We start from the raw sequence: 26,349 nt of genomic DNA, 5'->3' as shown, positions 1-26,349 counted from the left end.
AGGGTCTGTCATTGTTGTGGCAATCATCTTTTTTCTCCCTCTTCCAAATGTCCATAATAGGAACTAGTGAACTGTGCCCATATAAGAAAAGAGAGGTGCTAACTGGATAAGTTATAACTAGGAACCAGTGACCAATGCCCACTTAGGAAAGGAGCGGCTACTACTGGATAAGCTATAATGACAAAACCAAAGCACCATAGAGGTTGAAGGTAAAGTTCAGTGCAAAGTGTAGAAATATAGGATCTAAAACTCATCTCTGCGAATATTGGCCATCCTTCTTGCTTACAGGTGTGTCATTCAAATGGACAAACGAAACTATTAATACCTCAGTTCATAAATTCCGTCCTTTAAGGCCAAAGTAGCCAATTAAAACAAAAGTTGATAATCAAGAAAACAACAAAAAAGCAGCACCTCTAGAGGGAGAACTTAATCTGAAGTCAGGTTTTTATTACTCCTGAACTATTTTAGCGTGCAGTTTCAAAAATGTTCTTTAAACAAAACTCTAAATTCAATTAAAAGCATTTTTTTCCAGTAAACGGACATTTTTAAGTTCAATTTTTATGTTCTGATGAGTGACACGCCTGAGCATTTTCTCACTTGTCTTTTCTCTTTACTTTTTAAAAGTAGCCCCCATTTGAATAAAAATCTGGCAGGAGAGATGAATATGCTCTAAAAGACTCAAATGGAATAGTACCTTCTCCCTGGCATTTTGCTATATTATTTTTATGATTTGTCAATAGACTGCTCCCTTATCCAAGTAGATAAGTTCCACTATTTGCAAGGAAGTTTTGTTTTTACCATGTGACTTTGCATTGTTCGTTTTTGACACTTTTCCCTTTACTGTCAAGGTCTTGAAAACAATATTTTGGACATTTTGCCGCCCAGTACATCTTGTTTTTCCATCTTTCTCAGTATTGTGATTCTGTCATGCCCAGCAAAGTGTCACGTAACGTGGTCAATGACCGTCTACTTTTTAGACGGTGTAGTTTTGCAAAAGCAATACAAGTGAAAGGGGGGAAAAAAAGCAGGAATAGTTTGCCTACCGGCTTTTTTGATCATACCTATTTGTTGTGTCCGATTCGTTCCCCTTCGTCCTGGAAAAGTGACTTCCCTTCAGAGGAGTTTGTAAGTGTGTGACTGTCCACTTTTGTACTGTCCAATTCCTTTTGAGTATTATATCAGCGTTGTCTGATTGTTCCTGTGCCTTTCATTCAAAAGTTGTCCTTGCAACTTTTAGTGGGATTAATTATTGAAATAAAAGAAGATATCTATATATAGAAATTCACACTTGTGTTCATGCTCCTTCTTGATTCTCTCTTGATCGCTATTTTTCCCCTTTTCTCATTCAACTTTTTGGCGGCACTTCAGACTCCCAATTGAATCCACCGAGTCAGATTTTGGCTGCTTTCCTTCCTCCTCCTCCTCCTTTTTTGATCTTTCACATCTTTTGGCTTTTTTTTTTGGCTCAGCGCCTCTTGTTGTCTACTCAAGTTTCTTTAAACCATACTGCAATTTGCAACTCATATTTTTTTTCCCTGGTGCAAAGTCAAATGATATACAATCATTGGATTTTATACAACTTTCAAATGCCAGATTTCGGAGATACAAAAACAGACGCTTTTACAACTTTTGATTTCGAAAATCCACTTCTTTGCAAATTTAAAACTTTTCTCTCTCATTGCCTTTCTTAAATCATTTTTTCCTCTCTTTTTCCTATAATTGTCTCTGTTGAACACACCCTCTGGTTTGTGGGGAGCGCCTGACGTCAAGCCCTGTGTGGTAAATTCTGTTCCAAGCTACCCCCTCATCCCCCTCCAAACCTCCTTTTTTAAGCCTTTAAAACGCTCTCGGTCTGATGAATGGCTCCAGGGTCGGTTGGCTGGACGTAGGAAAACACCACAGACTCGTACCCCCACTGCTGCCCTTGAGGTTTAAATAAACATAAGGCCATTTTGAGACGAAGCCACGGTAATTTTAAACATTAGGACTCGGGTGGCAAGAATGCTTGGAAAAGCACAAAAAAAATGTAATTTGAAACCAAAGGTTTGCTGAGTGGGTCGAAAAGCAAATAGAGCTGCTAAAATGACTCCATTGAGTCACTTTTAGCTTTAGGTTTACTCTTAGTTTAGTGTATATTAGCAGTAGAAGTGGAAGAAAATGTTCATTATGGTGGTGGATGTTCATTTAGCCTCACATTAGTCAGTGATATTTTTCTGCAGGCTCACACGTGAGGATTTTATACAGACAGTGAAATGTCAATGCTTTTACTGCAGAGCCTTAAACATTAAAAGGGAGATATAAAACCAGTCATTCTCATAATATAATCAGTGGGTTTTTTGGGGCCAAGTACTGATATAATACATTTTTTGAGACCCTTTTGCAGATGGATTTTGATTTCTTTTTCTTGGTTTTTATTCAAAAGGAGTCCCAGGCAAGCAATTCCTGAAATCCAGCCACCCTTTTATGTGCTTGTAACGTTAATTTGAAGCATACTGTGCGATTTGCAAAAAAATATTCAACAGATATTAAAGGTTATTCAACAGTACAAAGTCATTATTAACTATACTTAATAATGCAACCTCTCAAAAGTTAGACCTTCAAAGTGTCACTTTTATTGGCTCTACGATGGCGAATTGAGCTGTAATATAAAAACGATCTTAAAAATGTTTGATCAACAGAATTTAGTTGCTGATATAAAGTACTTTTGGGAAAAAATTTTCCTTTCCAAATAAAAAAAAATGGATACACTTCTAAACTCTTTTCAAGGTGAGTTCACTTTCATTTTAGCCTATTTTTCATCACATTTATTCTCTTATTCCAGATATTCAAAGCTTTCCAGTTCATTTCTGTCTTCACATAAAAATATAACAATGTTTAGTTTGATAAATTGACTATAACCAAAATAAATTGCAGTATTTTTTTCCATTATCAAAGTTCGGACTGTCTAATTGTTGCAAGCAAATTGGGAATAATTGCCATTTAGGCGCGCATTTCCTCCATTATGAAATCCACCGCCGACTCGGTTCTTATCAGCTCGATACGAGTACGAGAGGCAGAGGTGGATATCATTGTATGAGTGTTCCGCAAACGTATTATCTGGATGTAAGCGTCTCCTTGCCTGTCGTCTTCCCGTAGAAAACTGCTGATATCTTATTCAGGTCGGAAGCAAAAAAGGGAGGTAGGCTTGTGGGAGGAGTGGTCTGGTGGGTGGATACGGACGCCATATGTAAGATTAACAGCAGTGCAACCGGATGAAAAATAGGTAACTACAAAAAGCAAAGTTTTTGGTGGACATGCTGTAAAGTCTATTTCATGCATTGGCAAGCCTCAGGCCCACAGAGACATTTTTAGTCCTGGAATGACCTATATATTTATTTTTTGGGAAAGGAAAGGGAGGCGGGTTTTGTGAGTGGAAGGTTAGGAATAACATCCTGTGAAGTGTTTGTGTGTTATGTACACATTGGTCTTTTGTTGTTGTTTTTATTTCTGTTTTTTTTTCTTTTACAGAGGGGGTGGATTTTTGCCATTGTTCATGGCTCAGGTGAAGCGATCCGGAGCCTGAGGAGTCTTCCTGCTAAATCATCACTAATGCAACACAGTGGTTGCTAGGAGCAATGTTCCTGGCAGGCTGCTAACATCCTTTCAACGTGATTATGTCACGCGTCGACTATGCTTCATTTAGATAAGCTGTCGTAGACTACAGTTCGTAGACGCGGCTTCGAAATTTGGAAAGTTGGAAAGCGGGGATTGAGAAGGTTGAAGATTTGTGGGGGTCTTTAGTTTACCAGGTTTTAGATTTCCAAGAAGGAACATTTAAAAAAACTAAAAAAAAAAAATGGACCTCAGAAAGTCAGTTAAAAATGTCCCTATTGGCAATTATGGTCAACATTGACAGATACTGCTTTATTGACAATTCTCGCGACATATATGGATTATATCACATTTACTTTATGTCATTAATGTACATGCCAAACGCTTCTAGAATTTTTGATTTTTGCGATGACCTTTTTTGTAGGAAAAAGCAGTTTCTGATTGAATCCCATGTCTTTTCGGCCTCTAATTAGTCACGAGTGACAGCTACTGAAGAGGAATTGTAAGCCCAAGGCTTGATACGGCGTTAGTTATTTTCTGAAAAGGGATTACCGTTTTCAAGGCCAACTTATGTTAGGAAAGAGTTGCTCAACGTGTCTGAAGGCTGTGCTTGAGAAATCATTATTAGCTTTGCCAACGAAGGGCAACAGTTTGAAGATAACGGCCCGGATCTTTTTTTTTCCACTCTGTTCATCCCCCTTTTCTACTTTCTTGTATAAATTACACGTAAGGCTGCATATAAACCTTACACTTATAATTAGTTGTACAGTTTCCAGTTATTACTCATCCATGAAGTGAGGAATAACTCAACTGGGTTAGAATAAGCAGCAAATTTCAGTTTTGTGATATCACACAAATGCATAACATATACCAATTGTCTTTACTTCAAAATATTAGTAAATGTTCACATCTTTTACATCACCAATTTAATAAGACATTCAGGATAACACATTTCTCAGATTTAATATTCCAGTCTTTGGAAAGACTCCTATATTTACCATTGGTAACTTTACAACCATTTTGATGCAAACTGACCTTAAATTGGATTAGCAAATTGTTACCCAAAATTAAGCCCATTTTTACACCTTAAGGAGCTTTAAAGCTTTCCCTGGAAAATTAAAAATAACAAAAAAACCTCAGCTCATTCTTATTAGAGCATCCTTGGTTTGGTTGTTTTAACACTGGTAATCAGCAAGTACAAAGTATAGAACACTCCTTATTCAACTCCTATTCCATTTAATGGTCAGAATTACAATGACACAAATAGTATCTTTTCTAACATATGTCAAGAAGCAGTTGTGATGCATAACCTGTTAAGGCAGATCTCCTCAATCCTCCTTTCCCCCCCCTTGTTTCCCTCCAGTCAATGTATCCATGCTGCGTCTCCCTCATCCAAGCTCTTAACAGGGAACAGGTCATTGGCGCCATCAGACAAGCTCCATCCGGCAAGAGCCCAGCAAGCCTCGCCATGTTATTACCACGGGACGTGCAGCCATTTACAAGGCACATTATCGTCTGCTGTGGAAAAGACTCGTTTGGCCCGACGAGTGGAAGCTCATCATCGCCTCACATCTCACACAGACATCGCAACCATCATCATCATCACTACTTCTCATCCTCTTCTCCCCAGGTATATTCGCCAACACCCTCCGCTATGAATCTAAATATAACACACATTCAAAAGAATCAATTATGCAACCCTGCTCGGAATACACTATTATCTCAATGATGAAGGCGAGTAACAAGAGGGCACGCTTAATCTCCTAAAGAGTTCTATGTCATTTTTACATAGAGCGTTTCTCAATTTATGGGCCATTGTCTGGATTGAGATGTAATAAAGATGTAATAAATTTACACTTTTTTTTCAAGCCTTTTGCTTTCAGAATCAACAGTAGTCTTTGTCACGGATTGGGTTAAAAGTCACTGAACTAAAAAAAAAAGAATGTTTTTACTTTGTTTAATAGTTAAAATGCAGCTGAAACAAACCTGACCAGCATTATAATCATCATGAATCTTGTTCTGGTCTAGTCCTATTTACTATTTCTCTTGCACACTGGCCTTCCCCAAAAGTTGTTGTCATGAATTCTAGATAACTTGGGTATATTTCATAGGTATTTCTAGCATTCAGACATTTGCTCCAACTTGTTTTGATAAGAAATGTTGACATTTCTGTCTCAAAAACATGACTTGCATGTCTTTTTTATTGATTCCACAAACCCTCCAAAAGAGAAAAACAAATGTTCTTTCTGTATTATAGATTTTTCACTGATTGCAAAAGAGACCCCCCTCCATGCAGTTCACAGTATCTCGACAGAAAAGGCCCCTCAAGCCCCAAGGCAGCGGCAGCTGGCCTCCGTTTGGAAGCATCCGTCACTTAGCGACACACCGAGTTGGCCAAAGTGGAACATTTGCTCTGACGACTGTCCGCTCTCCTTCGGGTAACATTTGACTAAAAGCAACAGCACGGAAAATTTCAAGCCGCTCGGCCTGAACCTGCTCTGAGTTTCACTGTGAGTTGGAGGACAGAGATTCTCCCTGACACAGCTTGTCCCTTTCAGGCACATCTGGATGGTGAAATCTTTTGCTGCCTTGTTGCACAGAGCCTAGCTCCTGCGTGACAAACGGAAATGCGACTTTCCAAGCAAGGCAATGCTCGTTACTTGGGTTCAACATGTAGGGAGGGAATTTTGTTGAAGCAGGCTTCAAACAACATGGCACGGAGGAATGACGGACAGTTCTAGTTGCTCGTTGTCGGCGGGCGCTGAGGAGAAAACGCGTAATCAGCAAGTTAAAGCTCCCGTGTGAATGCTGAGACACGAACTGCGCAGCGGGCCGATCGAACATTTTGTTGACTAGTGTTGTGTGACTGCCAAGTGGGTATACAGCTAATAAAAATGTCTACTAGGCCGTCAAAGCAAATGTACTTTGGGATGTAGCGATATTTAAAGGCCAGATAATATAACCTTAAGGCAAATCAATATATATTGATAATCCAAGTGATTTTACATATTGGCAATTTCAGGTCAAAACTACTTTGGCCACAGTTAGTGGATTTTGGCAATGTTTTTATTGTCCTTTCTGGTAATTAAAAAAAAAACATTGTTTTTCCAATTAACCCCATTACTCATCGTCTACTTATAAAGAGAATATTAGAAATAATCAAATCTTATTTCTCAAGCGGGTAGTATTTCTTTGGGTGCTAAGACAAAGCGTGTTAAAGGAGCTGTTTCAGCACTAAGTGGAGAGTCAAGTCAATGGAGTATTGATGTTTTTGTCATACTTGCTGCTGTGTGGCTGTTTTTGTTGGAGAGCTGCCTGGGTTTTTGTTTTCTGCTCTTTGAAACTCGTGGGTTGTGTTTGGATTGCTGGGTGAACTTGGATTTTGATTTATGAAATTGATTATAGTTTTTTTAAGGGCAAGGTCAATGTTAACATGCAATAAACCACTTTTTAGATTGCTCATTTTGGGAAAAAAATAATTGCTCTGCTCCATTGATAATCAATAGTTTTTATTGTTTGTGCAGTATTTTTGGAAGGTGGTATAGTAACAGTATGATTTTAATATCTGTACTATAATTGTGATTATGGGATGATTTAAACTTGTTTCTCAGAATCTAACATATCTAAAAACACTCGGTTGTTATAGTACAATATAACATATAGTTGAAAATAACACGATTCCCAGTATAAAACTTTGTGCTGTATTTTATTTGACTTTATATCTTATTATCTGTGTCAATCATGATCGCATCATCGTCCCTGAATGCGTTCTCGCGAGAACTCTCAAACGAGATTGACCTAACAGCTTTTGGCAATCGTGACGTTGACGCATCGTTGCTTTTTACGATGACATTGTGGTGTAAGTCACCTTCGCTTGTTTCTTTAATAAAATTGTTTATTTATATTCTCCCCCGATTCACGTTTAGATCTATTCAACCTGTTAATTCAAAAATCTTCCTCTTACAGGAATCGTGGAGGAGATCGTAGGTTCCTGAGAGGGCACAGGTGCATCTTGATTGTCATGATAGCTGAATTCCGCTTAAATCAATGCGGTACAAATGCTTCTCTTAAATCAATGAATCGGGTAATGTTTTATATTTATTAACTCCAATATGTGGAAAAAGTCACGATGATGACTATCGTTAAGTGTGTACACTGTGTTAAAAGTAAGATCTCGATCTATTGTTATGCATTATTAATTTTACAGTATTAATTTCCCCCATACCAGAGTATTAATGGACGATGATCTCGATCTCTGCATTGCACAGGTAGCTAAGGACAAATATTTGACATCGGATACACCATCTGAATAAACTTTTGGATGCCCAGATGACCCCCACAAAAAAGACTGCACCCCAGTTTGAAGATGCATGAAACGATCAAGTCAACCCTGCAGATCAGAAGGTACAAGCCTCAAACTTTATGCAACCTAAAAAGTTACCACGTGTTCTAACGATTTGGCTACAATGTTATTATTTCACTGTAATTAACATTCTGTTTCATGCATAACACATTATTGCTTGCTTAATAGACAACAGCAGAATAAATGCATATTTTGATGGTTCCAATGCACTCATCAAAATGCTTCCCAGTGCTCAATACATTAATAGATGAATGATATTTACCTCTATAACCCTGTAATGGTAATCAAACCTACTTTGGATGTATTTTTTAATCCTTCTTTTTCAGCATGATCATTTTTTAATGGTTTCATTGCACCTTTTAAAATACATCGCGTTGTGTGTCACTGCTAAAAAAAATAAATGACGTAAGCGCACATGTCCCCAATAATAAAGCAGTCATTACGGATTGTAGAAAAATATTACAGAACATCGATAATACCTTTTGTCTCCTTGCCGAGAAGCGATTGATGAGGGGGAAAACAAGCCGATTATCGTGAAAGATGCTTGCGCCAGATGAAATCTAACGTTGGCATAAAGCCGCCGCCGTGGATTAGATGAGTTTAGGTGCTCGCAGGCCATGCAGGGAAACAAAAGGATTAGCCCGAGAGTCAGAGAAAAGGATGTGGGTCATAGATCAAAGATGACAGAAAGGGATGGTTCGAGCCTAAAGCCTTGGATAATGTCGCCAAACTGAATTTCAAGGTTAGGGTGATGGCATCAACTCTTACCAACTTCTGATGCGGAGTTGTCAGAGGAGTTTTTATGAACTTTGACCTACGTTGAAGTCACTGAGAGGACGCTGTGGGTGCACCAGACAGGATTCGGATTACATCATTAAGCTTCTTGTTAACCCGTTTGCATTAATGCACGCACCAAAGCTTCAAGCAGGGATGTTTAGGGAAAAAAATGGCTAGAGGCCGGGCCATATCCGATTTTATTTATTAATCATCTTGCTTATTTTTTGGCGGATCAATTACTCTATTTTTGTTCGAAAAAAATGGCTAGTATAGTCATGGGCAAACTATGGCCCGCAGGCCACATCGGGCCCGTGAGGCGTTGTAATCCGGCCCGTTGATGTTGTCCAAATAATGTTTATTTATTTTTTGAAAACGGGAAGAACGGGACGAAAAGTTTGCCCACCTCTGGGCTAGTACTTAATGTTTTCAACATATCTGGCAAGTAAACTCAGACTGCTACATTGCACAAATATTTTTTCTCTCTTTTCTTATTGGCTGCCAAATACAGACTGTTTAAAAGAAACTCTCGAACATAATAAGGGAATTATTGTGAATGTTTTTTTATTCTTCTTGGAATATTGAATCATGAATAGGTCCATGGTACATTTGTCACACCATATGTCTAGTTTTGTGTCTTTTCAAAGAAATGTCCAGCCCATGTCTAAAGGGTGTCTTATGCCTGGAAAGAGCTCCCAATCTCGCATAAACTGCCGAGATGATATCAAGGCGCGGTAATTACTGTGACATGGTCTCTTCAGACGACTGGAAAGGAACACAGGAAGTTCAAAAAGGGGCTTGGAGATCTGATAGGAGTCCTGAAACAAGCCTGTCTTTATCTCGACAAGATCAGCAGAGGCGCGACATGGGCTGGGGGGAAACTCTGTGACCTACATCTCCATCTGCTACCTTTACCATTCTACCGAAAAGACTGTAGATAAACCACTCATTGCGCCCCCTTAAAAAAAAAAAATGAAAAAAAATTCAATCAAACGTTGCCATCTGCGCACAGGAGGATAATTACAGCATGCACGGCGGCGCGTTGGTCGCACAAGGAGATGGAGGTGATTATCGCGGTCGTGGCATCGAAATAAGATTGCTTTGAGTTGTATGCTGCCGGAAAAGAGGATTATGGACGTTGGAGACAAAAGTGGATTAAACATAGGCTTTGTGTATGTTGGCCTCCACCTGGAGCATCAAAAAATAAAAACACTTTTAAATATGTGAATATGCATAATAGCTCTAATCAAAGAGAACTGATGATGGTGTGTTGCCAATCATGGAATGAAAGGTTATATTTGTCATGATTGGTAGGTGAATCCAAAAATAGGTCCAATTAAGCATCCGTGTAACTGTAATAAATGTCTCCTTAAATGTTATGTTGTGGTGAATTGTAAAAAATATTATTATTTCTTATTTTGTAGGGGGAGAGTACTATTTTTTCAACTGACAATGTGAATGCGGAATTGGACACAACTGCATAAGGTAGGTTATGTGACTTTTTATACTATTATTTAACACTTACAAGTTTAAATTTGCTTAGTTTTCATATATATTGTAGTATTGACGTTTCATCTAATAACCCAGACATTGTTTAAAGATAAAGCCCTAATTTATTTTTTTTTAAAACCAAAGTATGCTTTAAAAACTTTTAACCCTCAAAACGTGGCAAATGTATTTCTGTAACAGACATGAAATTGAGTTGTTTTTAGTCTTTGCGCACTTGCAATCCCTTTGATCGTTTGGATTGATTTGTAATGTTCACGAATGACTAAGCTGTCAAATTTGGCGAGCGACATTGCGTGGCCTCCCGCCTCAGTGAGGCAGATTTAAACCATCATGCAATGTCGTGAGCTAGAGGAGTTTGACGCTTGACATTTCTCCCACCCTTGCGTCACGCAAAAGGAAGCCATTTGGTCACACTCCTTTTCTGATGGATGGGACTGTGTGCTCCAAGATAGCAGTCAGCTTAACGTGTGAAGGGAGCTGAGATGGACAAAAAAAGCGAGACTATTTGGAATCCCATTACTTCTAGTTGTCATTTTTTTGTTTAATTAATTTAGGTGCTACCAAAAGGATAGCCATTGGAATTCAGCCAACATTTGTCTTTAACTTAAGAAAACTATTATTTGCCACTGACTAACATAGTGAGAATTAAGGTAAAGAAGTATTCTAAAACATGGGTGGCAATATATGGCCTTGTTTTTAGCCAAATATTTACGGTACATTTTGCATATTCCTTTCAATATTTGATCATTCATTTGTCTAATTCATGTATTGTGAACAATTTAACATTTCTTAAGTGGTATGAAATGATTTCAATTGTAATTAAAATATTCATTTAAAGGGAGTAATTACAACTTTACCAGAAAAATATGTATTTTTTTTAAATTAGAAGAATACTGCCAATAATTTTAAAAAGTTATTACTCTAGTTGTTATAAAATTCAATGCAGTATTTTTGTTTCAGGTTTTTATGTAATATAATAACAAATGAATGTGCATTAATACAATACCCATACACTGAAACCTATTGAAGGCTCAATGAAAAGTTTGAATTATAAGTATAGTTTGAGGTTGGAACAAACTTTTTGATTTCTCTGAATAGGAAATATTTGTTTTGAATTAATCCCAACTTGCATTCATCTTTTGAGCTCTTATTATTATTTTTAATTGTTATATGTGTAGCTAAATAGCAGCCACCTCCAACTGACTACCAAAATCCTTAGGCAGCCTGACCAAACTGCCACCGGAATCAAATGCCACCCGTTAGCCAGATGCTATAGGGCTCTGATAAACTAGAGAAAAAAAGCTTTGAAAGTCGAATGCTTTATGAGACAAATGAGGAACAGAATCACTTGGGACGGATAGCACACGGCTGTGTGTTCAGCAAACACCCAAGTGACTCCTTATCTTAGAGCTCGAGTGTGAGGGTTCATCTTATTAGATGTTCAGAAATAGTGATTTTCTCCCATGGAGAGATTGGCAATGCAGTCAGGGAAATGAGTTCTACATGTTTTCCAATTGAATTGCACCCAGAGTGTCTGTGTTTGTGTGTGTTAAGGGGTTTTAATTTGCTCTGGAGTATGTATTCTTGTCCCGATAAGTCCAAATGTAATTGGAGTCGCAGACCGGGGCAGCTGGTTTTTATTTGAGATTTGACTTTTGTTTTATTATTATTATTTTTTTCCAGCTGAACATTTTTTAGACTGGAGGGTGCAATAAAAAAGCCAACTGTGAGGAGATGAGTATGTTTTTAGTGTTTCTTCTCTGATCAAATCTGACAAGCGAGCGCATTTCCCGCACGTTTTAAAATGTAGTAAAATTGAATTTGAAGATCTGGATTGGGTGTTCATGAGAATGCAACTTGATTCCTTCATCACTCGTCAATTCACCTTGGGATGAGTCCATAACAAGCTTCTTGGGGCTAATAAAATCCATATAAAAGTAACTTTTAGTTGTAAAAACTGAAAAAAACTAAAGAGAGTGAAGTTGTTGCAAGATTTACTCAAAATTGTTACATTGTTAAATATAACTTCAAGTGACTTCAATACTAAGTGTTGCGCTTTCACCAAATTCTTAGTTTAGATACAAATGAATTACCTCCAACTTCAGATTTTCTAAATTTTTTGAATAATCTCCCACAGACGACCAAATGTTACTTTTACACAAAATTGACAACTGCACGTTACATTTTAAGTATAACTTGTGTCCATAAATTTCCCTCCACAATTACTGCAAGCCTCTGGTACAGACTTTGCAGTCCTTATTTTTGGAAAATCTTTTCTGCTAATGTCAGACCAGCTTGAAATGATCCTCCGAATGGACGGAGGGAACGTGAAAAATCCAGTTGAGCGACTCCTATCACGTAGTGGGAGTCTGTGATCTTACGGAGGGGAGAAAGAGTTTAGGATAAGAAGCTTATTGTGAATATTGACCCACTATCTGTGGAAAAAAGAAGGTGGCCAATGGGGGGAAAAACAGGAGGGAATAAAGAAGTGAGATTGAAGGCATGGAAGACGATAGTACAAAAAAAAAAAAAACCTTGAGGGCTATATAATCCAAAAAATGAGAGCGTTGTGGCTCAGAGGCATTAAAGCAGCAGAAGATTGGAAGGAAAAGCCAGATAGGAGCTTTGGCTCTACTAAAAGTGATGTGACGATGGGACAAAAGGAGATTGCGTTGGAATGTCGCCATTGACAGATCGAGGAAAACAATAGTGCCATTGGCGGGGCCGCACTCCAAGCTGGGATAATACCGGCTATCCGAAGCCAGAACAGAACACGGGCATAGGACTCCATCAAAGAGCAAATCTAAAGAAAGTTCTTCTGCGATCCAACAGCGGCTTCCCTCCGCAGCGGATTGTGCTACTTAAACATAAAGAGTTTATCGTAAAGAGCTTAAAGCCTATAGTGGTAGACTGGCATTAATAAGGGCGGGTTCTCCGGGGCGGTTTTAAAACTGCACAAGCTCGTTCTTCTAGGCTTCCAGGCTTTATTTGAAGTGGTCAGTTTTGTTGTTGTATTTAGTTTTGAGTCCATGCTGTAAGGTATTTGACCCTGACAGGCGTGCTTTTCCAAAGGTCGTTAAAATGTGGACTGGCTCTAAAATGTAATGCGTCACCTCCCTCAAAAACAATGAAACGGGAAATGAACTCTCATGTATGTAGTATATGACAAAGGGCTATAACCGATGTTTATATTCCATTTTACCATACTGTTTCACACTTGTGTAATTTTGTTTTGGGGTCAGATTCAAAACGATTATTTGTGGTACCTTGATAAATTAGCTATCATTCAGATTCCCATCACAAACATTGAACTGATTGCTGACTACAAATTTGAGCCATTTTTAGATATTGAATATTTATACTTCTCAGTTCATCTCTATTGTTTTCAAACAAAATCCCATTTGACACACATACACACACACTCACACATCAGGATAATCCAATCATTGTGAATCATGACATTGATTGTCCCTCCAGTCTTGACAAGTTCAGTGATTATTCTTCAGTCCATGCAAATGTCTACTATCTGTTGGCTGTTTTTTTCCTGGTATATCCCAAAACAAATGAATTTGCCATAGTTTCCATGCTAATTGAGAATCAAGCTGACAGTCCAAACCTACACAAAGGTAGCAACGAGAAAAACAAACGAACAAACAAACAAACCAGCCTGGTGGGCTTCCTTTCCATTTGCAAACTTAGGGATGTTTATTTTTTTTCCACCCACATGCAAATAATTCTTTTAAGCATTAATGGGTGAAATTCAATCACCTTGGAAAAAAAGGCAAACAGTCTGTCGTTCCCAGATAAATCTCAACCTTCCTTGAACGTCACTCTAGACTAATTGAAGAAGAGAATGAAGTGGCTGATTATTTATTGTTATGCTCTAGCAATTTACCGTGATGATACTCAGGGATGTGGTGTTGCATGCTGTTGTTCTTAGGACCACATTTTGTCTGTTTTTATAGATCTTTGCATTTAAGTGAGATTCTTAAAAGTTGGTGGGAAGGCCAGGTATTTATTTCAATTGAAGTTGCATAGAATAATAATTTAAAATGGTAGAGGACTGAAGCCAAATCTTGGTTCTTGTAAATATAGTGTTACATGAAAGCTGTTTTATTCACTATATTGTAGGAAGTAAGAATGTAATAAATTGAAACGACTCCATAGACCTGAATTTTTTCCCCCCTTACAATATTAAAACTAAGTTCTCAATAAAAGGGAGCGACAAATTCAGAATAATTAAAGAAGCATATTAAAAAAAATCATTGGACAGTCCTTTCAGATGATTCCGCAGAGTGCAAATAAATGTCGATTCCGTTCGCTGACGACTATGAGCCCATTATCACCTGCCCGAGTCTTAATAGCCAAAGCTATTAAAAAGAAAGCAATAAATTTCTCAGGAAGTCGCTTTGATGGCGACTGGCGTGTATATGAGCCCATTTGATTTCATCAAGCGCTACACTTTCGCCGCCTTTTTACGACTGCTGGGAAATGTCGTTAATATTTCTCTTATATTTCGGCTCGAGGAAATCACAAATACGAACGACATGTTCCGAAATGGCAAGTGGCACCAATGCAAACGTCCTATTTAGAATTATTTTTAAATGAATAAAAAAACAGACTAGCACTGAACACATCCGTCAGTCTAATTAGTGTGCAAAGAATCCAAAATAAACGCGTCTTACAATGTTTGTGCTATTATAAATACATAAAACACCATCTGCTCGACACAGGCAAGATGGCGCAGCTACTTCGGCCTAACTTAGCATTGTTTGGACTTGGAGAGTTAAAAAATAAATGTGCGAGAACTGAACTAAGTGTTTGCCAGCTAGTCATTCTACAATCACACTTATGTTTATATGGCTCATTTTTATTTGGGCTGAGTCCATTTAAAAGACTAAAATATTCTGATATAGATATTTTTTTAGGTTGTTCGTGCCCCAAATTAAACAAATTAAATAAACTGAAACCAGCTATGTTTTTTTCCCCCTAATAGGAGCCTTCTTGAAATTGTTTAATTTGAATAACCCAAATAACATTTGTTCAGTCAGTGGTTTTGGCCAGCATTCTTTGCTTGGCTGTTTGTCACGCAATTGTGCTAAAAAAGAATAGCAAAAAAACTGGAACCTCACTCCAGGCTGGGTTCCATCCAATATGTCATTTTTAGAAAGTGTGTTAATTATGCCAAATTGTTGTGTGTGGGCTGTATGAAAAAAGAGAATCAGTGAATCCGTTGGGATTGTTGTATCTCGTCGAGGTGGCACGAACAAACACATTCACACACATATGTCCTTGCTCGGTGTGAGGCTGTCGACATATGGTCTGTATGAGCCGGTCTTCCAAATTTTCTTGGAAGTAGTCCTCATTAATAACATTTGGCTATTTGAAGTTTGGTTTTTGTCTGTCAAACAGACAAAGGATTGGTTTTGAAAGTTAACAAAACCCTCTCACAATTCAAATCATCAGGCTATGTATTTTGCATTCTTCAGTAGTAGCAAGTGGCGTGCTAAGATATTGAAATGAATGCACTTGAGCAGCAAGCCTCTTTAACGTCAGCGTGTGAAATTTGCCGTTTTGCCACCGCTTGACTTAACGCACTCATATTTAACCTCTCCTTAGGGGAGGGCCTCTCTTAACCACAAACGGGGCCTCTACTTTTAAAATTCTGGTCACGAAACAAACATTTCCAAAAGTGTCAGGCTGAATCACCGCCAGTATGTTGCACATGCAATGCAGGTCTGGAATCCTCACAAGACCTGCCGCCGGATATTTCCGTGCCTTTTGTTGTGAAAGGAGACAAGATTTTAAAGTGCTTTTAATGGGTCGAGGATAGTTATCAGAGATTTTTTTTCTCCAAATGTAAGTCTTAATTAGAGTTGACGCTTGGTGTATCAACGGCCTGTTGATTGAGTTCTCAGGTGGTAAATACTACATTGGTACTTTGGCCTACTCCAAGTTGGGACCCATAGAGTCATGCATTGAACACTTATTTTAACCCAAATATATTTAGGTATACTTTCAATTAAGTAACCGTCAACATGTCATACAAATTTTCCCATTTTTTTCAGCCAAACATCCCTTAAAACATTGGCATACCGCTATCCAAGACATTACATCCTTCCACTCTTCCTGTGCACAAAACGAAAAAAACTACAATATTTGGAAGCCATGAATCTACTTTATACCCCGTCACTTTTTCCAGGTGCTCGAAAACAGCGGTCCAGAAAATCCACTTACATCCCACTCTGCTCCGTTTAGAGAAAAGATAATAAAGTCTCAGACTATGGAGCATAAAAAGGAAGAATTGTTTTATCCTCCAGGCAGGTGCCGCATGCGTCTCTTTTTAATTTTCTACACGCTCGCGATTCAGCCGCTCGGATCAAAAGGGACACTTAATTTTCCTGCAGCAAGGAACGAGGCGGGTCCTCACGGGAGCACATTTGATTATTGCGTTTTATCGTCAGCATCCGCGATCCACATGCGCGGCGACACACAGGCCCTGCCATGATTGCAGGCAGGCATACACATCAGCAAAGGGGACTGTTATTTTCCGCCTGACTTGTGTTCCCAAGTGTTATTAGATTCTAATTGCTGATTTTAGGACGGTGTCTCTTGCAGATTGTGACGTGCTTTGAGTAAATGTTACATTCAAAAGTCAAGGCTAAGAAATGGTAATGCTTGTTTTCTTTTTTCATTTTCTTTTTTTTAATCGGCTAGCCTGTTTTTTCTGAAACATAGGAAAAAGTTGGATAACTAGTTTGAAGTTTTTCAGTTAGTGAATTTAATCGTGTGCTGTTTCATGGGGAGTAGTTCAAGGGCCAGTTATGTCGATAGACTGTGTGAAGGCCTTTCCACTGCATTAAAACCTCCTTATTTGGAGTCTTCAATAGTGAAAGCTTTTGGGTATTGCAAAGTTAATGGACTTCTATGTACTTCTATGATAGAATAAGGTAAGATAGCTTGGGTCAGTTTTGAATAGTGTGGTTATTAGCAAGTTGACTACAGCATAATTACTCTTAAACCTGCACATTGTATCCCTAATGATAGAAACAGCATTAGGTAAAGCAGTTTAATACATGTTTAACAAACATGCAAAGCATGAATATGAATTTAAGATGATTCACAACCTCGAGATGGACGTGGGAAGGGAACAAAACCAACCGTGTCCTCATGTATTCTGCACCCTTAATTAGTGCAAAGATCTGCAGACCTCTTTTGCAAAGGCAGAACATCGTGGTCACAAGGACGCCTTATTGTTAGTGTTACCATAGAGGCGAATCCCTTTATAAAAGAATGAGGCTTTTTTTTCAATCCACAGGAGAGAAAATATGGTGATGTCATGGCAGCTTTTTTTTTCTGTCTTTTTAAAAGCTCCCCCTACCTTGCACTTTTTCAGGTGAGCGTGCGGCAAGCCTGATTGCCTTGCTCTATGCACAATGACACGCTGACAATGATAATGATGATCTAGGCAGTAAAAGATAATCGTATGGCAACAGATGTCAGCCCCCCCACCACTAGGCTACTACCCAACAACCCAGATGTTTAACAACAACGACTAGAGGGGCAAATTAATTTGAGGCTCGTCTGAGCGAGTCGTTTCTTTTTTCCGGACGCTCCTTTCCCAGAACTCAGCGGCCCGTGCTTTTTGTTCAATGTTTAAATGCTTTAGTGTTTTCTTCTTGTTGCGTGTGCTGTCGGAACGCTATGAGACAAGATTAGCCGGAGGACGGCTAGTTCTGCTAAGCAAAGTTTAAAATGGTGTTCTCATGAATAATAGAGCGCCTCGCCAAGATCGGATCTCGACTTTAAAAGCCCCAAAAGTGGGGCTACTGTGAAAAAAAGATTTTACATCATAATACATCTCGTGATTGTATAAATGAATCCATTTGGTGTTCAGTGTTATTGAAGAACAGAATGAACCAATTTCATTATGCAAACGTTCAAAAGCAAAAGCTGTAGAAAAGCTCAGACAAGTACAAGTAAGTTATTAGATTTACAACCAAGTTTTATACCGTGTCTTGCATATATACATGACTTTATGGATGAAGCGTGCATAAATATACTGTAAACATTAGTGATTTCACTGTGGTAAAGTACAGACGTTAGTCAAAGTTCTGTGAGTATTCAGTTTTCAAACTTACACATTGTCTGTCTAGCCAATTAGATATAGTGGTAGACGAAAAAACCCCATAAAAACTGATAGTGATAGATGTGGCAATATCTAGATAGCATAGTATATATACACATGTTTGAGTCAGTCAGAAGTAAAAGACAATGCAGCTGTTTATACAATGTTGTGACATTTTTATTACCATAGTGGGAAACGCTTCTTATGAGAGGCCTGAAATGCAACTTTACACTGCCCCAAAGTTGTGATAGATGCTAACTAGACTGTCAGAGAGCAGAAGCAAGGGTGGTTAAGTATAGCGGCCTTGTTTTTTCAAGTGGTCAAATCCCACAAGGGGAGCGAATTACTCCCATAGACGTGGGTGTGTGTGTGCGTGCATAGTTGACCAACGAAAACAAATGTCCATGCGAGCTGCCGAGGCATAGCTTTAATTATTGTCAGTGTGAGACTTCGCCGCATGCAGCCTTTGCTCATGGTAGGGGAAAAAACATATAGAAAGGGAATTAGGCACCAGCTTTCACTGGCCCTGACAGCTAATTACATTTAAACCAGCTAGTGCGGTGGAATGAAAAGGAAAGGGGATGGGGGTGAAAAAAGCCAGGACAATTGACCCTGGGCAGCTAGATTCGTGCATGACACGTCTTGTGGGAATTCTTCTTCTTCCTATTCTTGGACTTTGTATAGAAAGTCCAATGCGTAAGATGCACAAGATTTCATTGTTTATGTTGGTGTAATTGATGCATCTCCAAAAGCAGCAGGAAGATGCTGGATGTTTTTTTTCTTTTTTGACGGTAATTAATCTAATCTACAAGGTCAATTATCCACCCTTCTGGCTCCCGTGTCCTCGCCGGCTTCATTACGATGCATTGCAGTGGTTTAGTTTCGTTTGGCAATGTAGTATGTGTGTCAAGAGGAAGGAATGTAGGATGGTGCAGAAATCAGGAAAGAGTTGAACTGATGTTACAAGATAGTGTTGTAAAGTCATGATTTAATTGTAGTAAGTGTAATGCTCTGGCATGTGGGAAACATCTATAGTTCTGCTCTACTGTGAATTTCATCCTTGGAAACAATTCAATTGGCCTGCAACCACCAGCAGATGCCAGGCAGTTAACCTTAAAAATAATAATAGGTGTCAGTTTTTCGCTGTCAGGCCTGTTCCTTATCCCTGTGTCTTTATATAAAATAATGGCTCTTAAAAATTCAAAGATTCGTAGTTTTTGTTCCAGCTACCGAATGTGAACAGTTTAATCTCGGAGGCTTTTTGTGAAACAAGCAGAAACCGACTGCAATCAACTCATTACACTTGTAAGAAACTGGATTGGTGAAAATGTACCATCTTTATCTACCATCTTCCTCAGTTGTAATGAAACCCTTGTGTCCCTTGACGACCGGTTTGGACAGGCAATGTTTACAACATATTTTCCGTGCTGTGGGGTCGCAAATGAGTCAAGACCAGTAAACACTGATATGCTCAAGTTGTATTAGCAAGTGTGGAAAGACTGTTGTTAGTTTCCCCCCCGCACTGTTCCGAGAGAACGGAAGCAGCTGTATTTGTGTATGCTCGACATTTGATTGGTGTAAACGGGTCTTCAAGTGTCATCGCCCAGTGAACAAAGGACAAGCTGACCTTAGTGACAAACCTTTTCGACAGGCCCCCCCTTCCCACCCCTGATTCTAAATAAAAATCACAATGCCTTCATGCAGAGGAAGGATGCAAAGTGGAACATTTGTAATGATTGAGAATACTGTCAAGTGTGCTTAGCTGATAGACGGTTAAAAGTATAGTGGGAAAACAAATTATGCTAAAAGCCCTGTTAAAGTGCATCTGTAGCAGTGAATGTCAAACGAGGGCTTCTTTTTTTGTCATTTTATCAAAGATGGATGTCAGGTATCAGTCAGCAGTGCTGTGTTAATCTCAATTTGTAGAATTATATAAAAAGTGGTTTGGAATACACTTATAAAATGAAATTATAATGTTAAATTAACGATCAGTGGTCGCTTGTGCAACTGATTCTTCATTTTTCTCACGCGTGAACCTGGAATGGATTTGGTTATACTTGACAGAGAATCTTTGAATTTATATTCGAAAAACAAAATATTTAGAACTATAAAGAAAACATATTTGGGGTATGCACTAATACTAATGAAAACATAATGTTTAAAGTGAAGGACTGGAAAAAAATGTCACTTCAAATATATAGTTAGTATATTTATCTCCAATGGTGTTATCGCAAATTTAAATTAAACATAAATACCAAATGTTCTTCATGAAGATTATTTTTAAACCCCTCAAAAATGTTATTTTAAGCATAAATGTTATAGCTCGTTAATTAATCAGCAGCTAATCTCCTACGTGCTTGGTTCGGTGCACACTTTCCAGTACCCATGAATAACTCACTACAAGGTGCCACTGAGAGTCTCGCTTTCATTGAGAAAAGCCCCTAAAGAGTTCTGAAGTTCTTCTTGGTTTGTCAGGCTGAACTGCTGCTTGGTCATGTGACAGTTGGAAGTGTGTAAATCTAAAAATAGTTCTAAGTGTAGCCTTAGGCAGGAACATATCTGTTTGCTTTGCTCCCTGCACCCTTCCCCCCCAATCTCACACCCCCACCTTTCGTAGTACAAGTGGCCCTCATGCATCATCGCTGCAATTGCAGTCAAAGCAGATTTGTTCTTTCAAATTTAGTTTAGCGGGTTTTTAAGCCACTTACTTATTCATAAGCTCCATTTACTGTGCACGAGAATTCCCTGATATTACTAACACAGTCAACTTAATATTTCTTTTTGCCACACCATTCCCCACTGCCCTACATATGCATATATTTTACTACACTGTTATTTATCGTAGTGGTTCCCACAAAGCAAAATTCAGACTAGCTAAGAAATATAAAACACTGCTCCAACAGTTTATGAACAAAAGATTTCACTTTTCAAGTTTATATGATAGTAATATAGGAAAATAGGTCACTGATAAAAGGAGGGGTTTACTTGTTGTGGGATGTCCAAATTTAACCCAATAATTATTGTTGAAGTAAAGCAAATAACATTAAACATTAAAAATATAGAGTGCATTGTTCTCATTGTAATGCAATTGTACAATTATTTAAAAAAATAGAAAATACAATTTTTGTATTACCATGCATTATTTGATCTGTTTTTTTTTCCAATCATAAGCACTTATTACCTCAGTAAACTTTATGCGCCAGGTTTGTAATTCAATCTAAAACTAGTGTTGGCCATTTTTTTCCTGTTCCAGTACAGCCCCAGTTATACTTCACAGACAGAATAGAAATTCTCTTGACAGTTGCATGGAAACAGTAAGTGAGGGCAGCGTGCCACTAGCTGGCAGTTCAAAATAACAATTAAATCCGTAATGGGCTGGCTTGAGAGGGACGCTCAAGTTATAAAGCAAAGAGAGAATAGAAAAATGGAGTGTCAGAAAAAAAAGCCCCATCAGGACTTTCTCCATATGTCACAGACTCCCAGTTCAACAATATTTGTGCAGGCCGAAATCCGTAGTTTTTCATCACCCGGAGGTGTGCAAGGAGAAAATGAACTCTGAGGAATCAATTAAACGAGTTGGGAAAGAATGATGAGGTGGGATGAAGAGACTCTGATTTCAAAGAGAAGCTGAGCCCATCTGTCGCTTTCTTTGCCACATATCGACTCAAAACATCTTGCTGGAGACATCGTTTTTAAAGCAACAACAATTCTTATTCTTTTTCGTGAGACAAGACAGAGTTAATTGAGCTAACATTTTAATTCATCGGCTTTAGCGACGGTGAGAGAGGTGTAAAATTCACAGCCAGGGCCATTGTGAATGGAATAAGATTGGAGAACTGATTGAGAGCCACACCGATACCAGCTAATCTGCTCTGTGAATGCCCGCTGCTAATTCAAACTGTACTTACACGGCATTAAGAAAAGCAATTATCAGCGACGGCCTAATTTGCCTCATAAAGATTCAGTTTGCCATCTATGCTGATTTTTAAATTTTCTTTTAAAATTATCTCTAAGGCAAGCAGGGGGTGGGGGAGATGCCACATGCCCTATCTGCTGACAAAGACCCTATTCCATTCCTTTTATTGAAGACTATTACAGATAGCCGTGCTGTCTTTTATAACATATTGCTTCGGGTCCTTGCTAATAAGCGTATCGCCAAAATGACTCACCTTGTTTCACCTCATCTTACTCTGCAGATATGTGGCTAAATAAAGAAAAAGTGCATATATTAGTGACGACGTCCAAATTGAGTTTCGGTGCAAAAATGCAACGTGTCCAAAAATCAAGGTCATGAATGTCCATATAACATGCATATACACGTTGGAATTTAGTCTTCGTTTTAGTTTGGACAAAAAAACATATTGTCTATTGCAAGTAAGCAGTAATTGTAATATTTGCTGTTTAAAAATGGCTATGATAATCCACTTTCAATTTCCGTTTTTTGTAGTTCTTCCAAAAATATTTCAGCGCTTTATGTTAAGTTTTTAAGTTTGCCTCTGAAATTAGGACTCAGTATTTAACCAGAAAAACACAGTGCTCATCTAATTTCCGTTTTCAAGGATCGGCAAACTCCCACAGCAGGTTTTCCAAGGAAAATAAGGATGAAATAATAGAACAGATCTCCATGAAGTCTCTTTTTTTCATCCAATTCTGGGAATTTCGCATTAGCTTCCTTTTGTATTTTACTCCCCTCTGGGATAACCTAACAATGACAACATTTTTCTCTGCAGCAGGTTAGACTATCACCTGGCAAACATAATTTAAAATAACTTTCCAGAAAGAGTAGCTTTGAGCTTTTTATAGGCAGGATAATTCACTGTAGCGCTCTCTGGCTTTTGAACCTCCATTTTTACCAAATTCTAAAAGATACTATCTGCTAATGGGCTTTGCGCATGGGCAGAACTTATATAAAAAATTGATAGTTTGGGTTTTGCATCTCACATGATGCAGTTGACTGCCTTAAACATGCATGCATTGAAAATACGATTGCCTTCAGGGCCGACTCTGCCTATCACCCAATGACAGCTGGTTTATGCTTCAGCTCACCGCAACCATGAACGTGATAAGCGGTATACAAAAAATTAATGGATGGATTCATTATGGAATCACATTTATTCATGTATGTAGCAAGAACTTTTACAGTCTGACTGGATAAAGAAAACTGATAGGAAAAAGGTTACCATCCCCTCTGTAAGACACCATTCACGGTACAGTGAATCATGTATCTAGTAAATTCCATCTGTGTAGCTGTCTGTTTCCGGATGCTACAATTTCTACCGGCTTGATTGATTCCAAACCGCTGTTCTGATATTTGCTTTATTTTGGTTTCCTACTCTGACAGAGTAGAGAAAGTGGGAAGCATTGCGGAGAATGTTGGTTGACATTCTAATTGTGATGTTGGAATTTGTTTGTAACAAGTTGACATGTTTTTTTTCTCACTTGCAGTCAACTTCTCGGACTCACTGTGTACCATTAAGGAGCTTTGAGGAAACCTGGCAACCCTGCATTATCTCTTCAGGTATGTTTGTGCTTGGCACCTTCCTCATTTAACTTGGACAAATAGCGGACAACCCCATTGACTGGTCGTCAATCAATCAGGCACACTTTAAGGCATGTAGCCTTTCAAATGCAAATTTCTATGTCAGTGAGTGGCAACTGAACCTATGCTGCCTGCACTGAAATCATATAAATATACAATTTCACCACCTGTAGTTTTGAAAATTGGGCATTTTATTGAAAAAACTCACATCAAACACGAGGCAAAACACAAGTTGTTACTTAGTGAAAAAAATGTTTAGGAACTCCAGGCCATTGGCACAAAATGCGGTTTCAGTGTAAGATATGTTATGCCTTTTGATTTATATATTATTTATATTTATGACCATGACCAAGACTAGACAAGGACGTCAACCTGGAGTCACTGTGACCAAATCAAGATTAAGACTTTTTGGGGTAAAGACCAAGACCGAAATAAGACTGACTAGATCCATGACTAATCTGAACTATCCAAGATTAAAGGATGTTGGGTAGAAATTTCCAATGCACTTTATTTGATCCCGTTTTCGCCAGCCCGATACAACTGGAACAGGACTGTGAAGTGAAAGCAATGATGTTTGACAAACATTCATGCCCCCGAGTGAGCCACCTCATTCTGCTTTTCACAAGCCTAGCAGGTACCTGCAACAACTCGGTTTGCTTTCAAAGCAGACTTGACATTATCAGTGCACTTTTTTTTATTCTTCAGCATGTAGGGCAAACAGTTTGGGGATTAGAGCAGTACGTAGATGTGAGCGAGTGTGGGTGGCGTGAAAACGGCGCTGCCATTTTATCTGTACGCTCCCCGAGCCATCGACAGTATGATCACGCATCAAAGTGGCGACGGCATCTTACGGAATAATCAACAGAGCAAATCTCACGCTCCCATTCAGAGTTGAAGTTATCGCTGCAGATATTGTTTTAACCCCTTGTAATGTAGCACTTCTGCCGAGGGATATGAAGCTTTTGTTCCACAGCGGGTAGGTTCATCAAGCAGCTCCGTTGTACAGAGGATGCATTCAAGTACCACAGATCAGGGTGCCAACAACACCAGGCAGTCTCTGGGGTCCTTTTCGTAGCTTTGTCTTTTATTTAAACCAATTGTCTTTTGTGGAGCCTTCAACATAGTGTCTTGATGCTGCGCCTATAAAATAAGAATACATGAAAAACATTTAGTTTATTTAAGGACCTAGTTTAAAGTTGAAAGTTGAGTTTTGAATAACAACCTTTGTCACAGAAAAATGTAACCGCCGTCCTTAATGTGGGTTTTGCAAAAACATTATATGACCCAAAGTGGAAAGCCAAAGTTCTTTCTCAGTATTTACTGAACACCCTAGGTTGTTCAGAAATTGCTTGCCAGCAGACCTCATCCGCACCGCTTATTTAGAAAGACCACAAGCAACCATTTCCCCTACTTGGTTGTTGTTGTTGCCTGTAAGGTGAGAGCTAGCCTAAGCCTAAAAACGAGAAAAGCTGGATAACTTTCATGTTGACATAACCACGTTTGGCCGTACAAACCCTCCTGAATTTTTTTCTTTTCGTCTTTTTTTTAAATTGGCATGTTCTTGTCTTCTGTGGGTTTCTGGTGGATCAAAAGCCCACACTAAAATCCCTACGCAGGCACCATGAAGCATTAACCTATTGAAAGAAAACAGCATGATAGCACCGTGGAGCAAGCTTGGTCTTTTATTTCTTCAGGCTCAGGAGTTTGTTTGTGTTTGATAGCAATCCGGTCGGCCAGTTGACGGCTTCCTTGATTTAAAAAAATATATATATCTAGAAATATTTTGTGGAGGTTCATGGCTGCAGGGCTGAAGCTGAAGTTTGTTTTCCACTGCCTGTTTGATGCGTCATGTCGCTCAGTTTACTATTGAGGCTGTGGGGCAAGTTGCCCCTGTGGCCTATGTTTTCACCCAAGCTTGTATTTTTCTTACATTTGTTAAATTGAATCAAGTTGAATGTTCAGTAAAATGCCATATAGTAAGAGCCTTTTTTCTTCTCATCGAGTCTATATTTTTCAAAAAGAAGAATGCTACATCTGCATATAATAAGTACTCTGTGCCATGGATGCATCATTTTCTTTCATACAGTGGCAAAAAAAACCTTTACTTTTTCAAGTGAGAGTTTGAAACATCTTAAAATATATGTGTCAACCACCTTTTAACACATTGGAGAAGCATTTTTGCACTTTTCTGCCATTAGCTCTGTCACATCAATTTTCACCTTTCCCTAACAAAATATAAGTACTATTATTTCTTCATAGTGGTAATAGAAAAAAAAAACTTGCAATAACCTTAGAAAACGGCTCGGATGGATCCAATCTGTGATGCACCGGTAGGAGAGGAACAAATTGCTACGGGAGCAACCGAGTCCCATGGGTGCATGTTGGGGTGGTAACCTAATTGCTGCTAACGAGCAAGGTGCTTGCATATGAATGCAAATGAATGGT

At 38.6% G+C, this 26,349-nt stretch overlaps 1 protein-coding gene and 1 long non-coding RNA gene across 6 annotated transcripts in view; both read left to right on the top strand.

Annotated features, from left to right (window-relative positions):
- Positions 1-4,068, top strand: part of dipk2ab (divergent protein kinase domain 2Ab) — a 29,231-nt gene extending 25,163 nt beyond the window's left edge. For both annotated transcript variants that reach the window (XM_077735889.1, XM_077735888.1), the window contains exon 5: positions 3,508-4,068. In XM_077735889.1, coding sequence (XP_077592015.1) covers positions 3,508-3,562 — 55 coding nt within the window. In that variant the 3' untranslated portion in view covers positions 3,563-4,068. The remainder of the gene's footprint in view (positions 1-3,507) is intronic.
- Positions 4,069-7,395: 3,327 nt separating this feature from the next.
- LOC144209787 (uncharacterized) overlaps positions 7,396-26,349 on the top strand; it is a 161,137-nt gene continuing 142,183 nt past the window's right edge. The window contains exons 1-5 of one of the 4 annotated variants that reach the window (XR_013329236.1): positions 7,396-7,450; positions 7,558-7,643; positions 7,860-7,995; positions 10,153-10,213; positions 23,811-23,883. This is a non-coding gene — a long non-coding RNA (uncharacterized LOC144209787). Of the gene's footprint in view, positions 7,451-7,557; positions 7,676-7,859; positions 7,996-10,152; positions 10,214-23,810; positions 23,884-26,349 lie in introns of those variants that run through there. The other 3 variants (XR_013329239.1, XR_013329237.1, XR_013329238.1) reach the window with 3 other exon arrangements.

This window comes from Stigmatopora nigra, chromosome 16 (assembly GCF_051989575.1).
Source record: "Stigmatopora nigra isolate UIUO_SnigA chromosome 16, RoL_Snig_1.1, whole genome shotgun sequence".
Taxonomy (NCBI): Eukaryota; Metazoa; Chordata; class Actinopteri; order Syngnathiformes; family Syngnathidae; genus Stigmatopora; species Stigmatopora nigra.
Note: the sequence above shows the minus strand (reverse complement) of the source record. Positions and strands in the feature narration are given on the sequence as shown.